The 4684-nt window shown below is 37.7% G+C and overlaps 1 protein-coding gene across 1 annotated transcript; it reads left to right on the forward strand.

Annotated features, from left to right (window-relative positions):
• Positions 1–414: 414 nt before the first annotated feature.
• On the forward strand, positions 415–2907 carry LOC104084970 (probable protein phosphatase 2C 25). Its single transcript, XM_009588932.4, has 3 exons — positions 415–1004; positions 1793–2131; positions 2239–2907. Exons 1-3 carry the CDS (start codon positions 504–506, stop codon positions 2578–2580), a joined length of 1182 nt encoding a protein of 393 aa, XP_009587227.1. The 5' UTR covers positions 415–503; the 3' UTR covers positions 2581–2907.
• The last annotated feature ends 1777 nt before the right edge of the window (positions 2908–4684 follow it).

Here is a 4684-nt window from a genome sequence, read left to right on the forward strand (position 1 = left end):
TCATTCTTTTTTGTGAATATTCAAAAGTTTAACAATCATTAACTGTAACGGCCATTTAACTACTTATGTGTTATGTTAAATTTGTATTGTTAGTTCATATATTTGAGTAATACAGTTCTAACAATAATATAAATATCATATATTTCATATACTGAATGAACTAAAGAAAATACATATCTAAATTAATCTAAAATTAAATATACTTCGCGAATTATTACAAAGATCAAAATGAGAACTCTATCAATAATCAAGGATCAAAAGTGTTGAAATAAATGGTCAAAAGTATAAGAAGAAAATGCCCTCTTAAAACACGAGATGAATACTGAAAATAGGGCCCACACAACCCGTACTTTTGACTGCCCCATTGTCGCAATTTCCCTCTTTCCACAAAAACATATAAATATCCCTCATTTCCTTTCTTCCTTTCTTCACAAAAACCATCACACAAAAAACACGGAATTTCAACGAACTTTAATCAGAGCGTAAAAGCAACCGGAAAAACGATGTCTTGTGCCGTCGCCATTTCAAATTCACCGGCGTTCTCGCCGGCGTCTAGGGTTCCGGTGACCAAATCTCTCTGTAAATCAGCTTCATTTTCTTCTTCTTCTTCTTCTCCTAATTCATCTAAAACCCTAACGAAATTCCCTTCCTTTACCTCCTCCTCCTCTTCTTCTTCTTCTTCTTCTTCTTCTTCTCCGTCTTTACAATTTCAAATTCTTCGGCTTCAGAAGCCGTTACAGGCATCAGCATCGACTAACCGTATTAGAAATTCTACAGAATGTTCTACTTCTGCGCCGGTTTTGAAGAGGAAAAGACCGGCTAAATTGGATATTCCGGTAGTTTCGACGACTTTTGGGAATTTCCCGGCGACTCCGGCAGCAGCGGCGGCGGATTTTGTGGAGGTTGAGGGCGATGGGTATTATGTTTGTTGTAAGCGTGGTAGGAGAGGTCCGATGGAGGATCGTTACTCTGCACTCGTCGATTTACAAGGAGATTCTAAAGAGGTACTAATTTTTAGCTCATTCTATTCATTTCTTAAGCTCATTTTGCTTAGATAAGACGGGCTCTCTTTTTTTTTTCTTTGTGAATTCAAGTTATATGCACTAACAATGTAAAAATTATTTAGGCACTCATGTCACATATGAGTTAATTATATTTTAATCTCTATGATAACGAGTTTAAGCGTGCACTGACGGTGTAAAATATATTTACGTAATAAGGCCACTTATAGAGTAATTACAGGTAAATCTCGTGATAAACATAATTTGTAACCTGGTAATAACTAACAGGTTAAATATTACTTAGTCACTGATGTTTGTTTCATACGGTCAGTATATATAACTTAAATCTTGTTTAAGAAAAGTATTTATTTCCTTAGAAATTAGACCAATTAGAGCAGTATGAATATTGAGGATTCTTATAGCCGAACCTAATTAGTTTGGGATTGAAGAGGAGTAGTTGTAGTCCTTGTTGTTGTTTACTGTGTTGGGTGAGAGTTTGGCTGGAAATCATCCTTTTTATTAGCTGTCTTTTTTATATTGAAGTTGTTGTGTTTGAGAAGAAGTGACCAGAAAAAGGAAAAAGAATCTGTAACTATAAAAAATGTAGTTGGAAGGAAACTATCAAGTGTTTGATTTTGTAGTCTTTGGAAAATTAAGATATTGTTCTCCCAATAAATAAATAAATAAAACTCCATTGATTAGAGTAATATTCTAATGTGAATCTTAGTATACCATGCTGTATGTGATTGGTTGAATGCAGTTGAAACTGACCCAGGGTTTACTTGTTTCAGGGTATTTTTGGTATATTTGATGGACACGGAGGAGCTAAAGCTGCAGAATTTGCAGCAGAGAACTTGAATAAGAACATTATGGATGAATTAGTAAATAGGAAAGATGATGATGTCGTGGAGGCGCTCAAAAATGGTTATTTGAAGACAGATTCCGAATTTCTTAACCAAGAATTTCGGGGTGGATCATGCTGTGTAACAGCACTGGTCAGGAACGGTGATCTAGTGGTATCCAATGCTGGCGATTGTCGTGCAGTTGTTAGTCGAGGTGGGATTGCTGAAACACTGACTTCGGACCATAAGCCTTCAAGGAAGGACGAGAAGGACAGAATTAAGACTTCGGTGAGCAACTTGACCATGAATTCATGCTTCTTTTTGCCTTTTGCCAAATTGATTAGCTTATATTTTCTGTATAGTTGTTGATTCTATCATGCTTTACTGTTCTGTAGGGTGGCTATGTAGATTGTTGTAATGGTGTTTGGAGAATCCAGGGATCTCTTGCTGTGTCAAGAGGTATTGGAGATCGGTATCTTAAACAATGGATAATTGCAGAGCCTGAGACAAAGGTCGTCGGGCTTCATCCTGAATTGGAGTTCTTAGTTCTTGCTTCGGATGGTTTATGGGATAAAGTCAGCAATCAGGAAGCAGTAGATGCTGCTAGGCCTTTGTGCACAGGCATCAGTAAGCCACAACCCTTGTCGGCCTCAAAAAGCCTCATTGATCTTGCTGTTTCACGAGGTTCTGTTGATGATATAAGTGTGATGATAATTCAACTGCAGCAATTTTGCTGACTCTCCCAATTTAGGTCAGAGAAGAAACTGTTTAATAGTTGGCGCAAAGATGGATTAGTCGGACCGGCGGGTTTCAGTTATCAGATGTCTGAAAAATGTTGGCGAGCTGATGAATTCTTTCTCAACTAACTTCCCAGAATAATAATGAAGATTATAACAAGAAAATTTTGCTTGTAAAAAGTTGTAGGATACCTCTGTAAATTGGGTAGTTTTCAGATATTCTTTACCTTTCCTCCTAATCCCCGTCTGTAATTCTTGTAAAATTTGTGTATACTCTTACGATGTATAGCAGATTGGTGAATGATGAGCAAAACTCTTTCTTATTCATTGCTTCTGCAACAACGACAACACATCCAGTGTAATTTCACAAGTGGGGTGTGGGGAGAATAGTGTGTATGTAGCTTTATCCATACCTTGTGTAGGTAGAGAAATTGTTTCTGATAGACCTTCGGCTCAAATAATCACGCCAGAATAGAGAACGAAATGCAGTAGTGAAAAAGTCAAAGAAGCAGTAACAACAACAAGATAATAGAAAAACCAAATCAAAAGCAACATTATCATGTATTCATAGAAATCTAAGAATATGGAAATACGACAATAACGCTACTAATACTGAAATGAAAGGAAAGACGCTAGACTGCTTACTATCCTTTTACCCTAATTCTCGACTTTCACACCCTCCTACCAAGGGTTATGTCCACGGTAAGCTGGAGATACGCCAAGTCCTACCTAATCTCCTCTTCGCATGCCCAAACCATCTTAGCATCGTGATGGGATGCCAAAATGCTATGCTTTTAGCACATTACTCGCCCTATATTTTGTTGGTCTAATGAGTTATTGTGCGATATTTGAGCTAAATTGTGCTGTTTTATGTGTAGGAACATCGGAAGGAATCATCAAATGAAAATTGCATAAAAAGAGGACAAAAATACAAGAAAAGAGCACAAAAGCATCAAGTATCCAAACCGTGCTACAGACCAGGCTTTGCAAGGTCTATAGCCAGGTTGACTGTGCTATAGACCAGGCTTTGCGAGGTCTATAGCCAGATCGACCGCGCTATAGACCAGGCTTCGCGAGGTCTATAGCCAGGTCGACCGCGCTATAGACCAGACTTTGCGAGGTCTATAGTACGGTAATTAAAAGTCGCGGGTTAAAAGACCCAAACCCGAAATTGGACTGGGGGATTGACATAAATACTCCCCAAATGAGTTATTCTAGGGTTGGACATGATTTTGGAGAAGAAATAGGTTGTCAAGCTGTGGAGCAAGAATCAAACGAGTTTTCCCTTCCTTTATCTCTTTACTTTGTAGTTTCATGTCTTTAAACATTATGTTGATTGTTGTTGTATTTATGAGTAGCTAAACTCTGTAATCTAAGGTTTGATGGAACCCATTGGAGGATGATTCTCTACTGCGTTTAATATAGATTTGCCTTTGATTTTTCTCTACTTGGTCAACTATATTTTCATTGAATGCCATCAATTAACTGTGCATATTTAGTGTGTGTATATTGCTCGAGAGAGAGAGAGAGAGAGAGAGAGAGAGAGTGCACATTTAGGTAGTTATTGAACAACACCACTCCTAACGTAGTTGAGAGATCGATACGGAGGGTTTAAAGGCGGGATTAGAGATAACGAAGCCTTGATGCGATCGTCGTGAGCGGTAAATTAGTGTCAGCTGGCGTAGTTCGAGAGAATGCGTCTAGTAAATTGTAGTAGTTACTCGAGAGAGAGCTACGACACTTAAAGTACTCACGATCAGTAGAAAATATTTAGGTGAATTTATAGAAAACGTAACGGGGAAGATTCCGACAATAGGGGAAATCATAACCTTAGACTTTTCCAAATCTTGTCTATAATATTTGCCTTGTTAGTTATAAATTACTGCATTTTTAATTACTTTGATCTTAGTTAGTAAACTCTCAAATTTTTTTATAATATTTCTGAAGGTTGATTACTTGAATTCGTGGAAAATTATTAGTTGTAATCAACACGTTATTTCCCTGTGGGATTCGACTCCAGACTTGTAAACCGGATTATATTTGCAACGACCGCTAGATCTCTTAGGAGGCATAGTTGGACGTGATCAAATTTTGGCACCGTTGC

The sequence above is a fragment of the Nicotiana tomentosiformis genome, chromosome 2 (genome assembly GCF_000390325.3).
Source record: "Nicotiana tomentosiformis chromosome 2, ASM39032v3, whole genome shotgun sequence".
In the NCBI taxonomy this organism is placed as follows: Eukaryota; Viridiplantae; Streptophyta; class Magnoliopsida; order Solanales; family Solanaceae; genus Nicotiana; species Nicotiana tomentosiformis.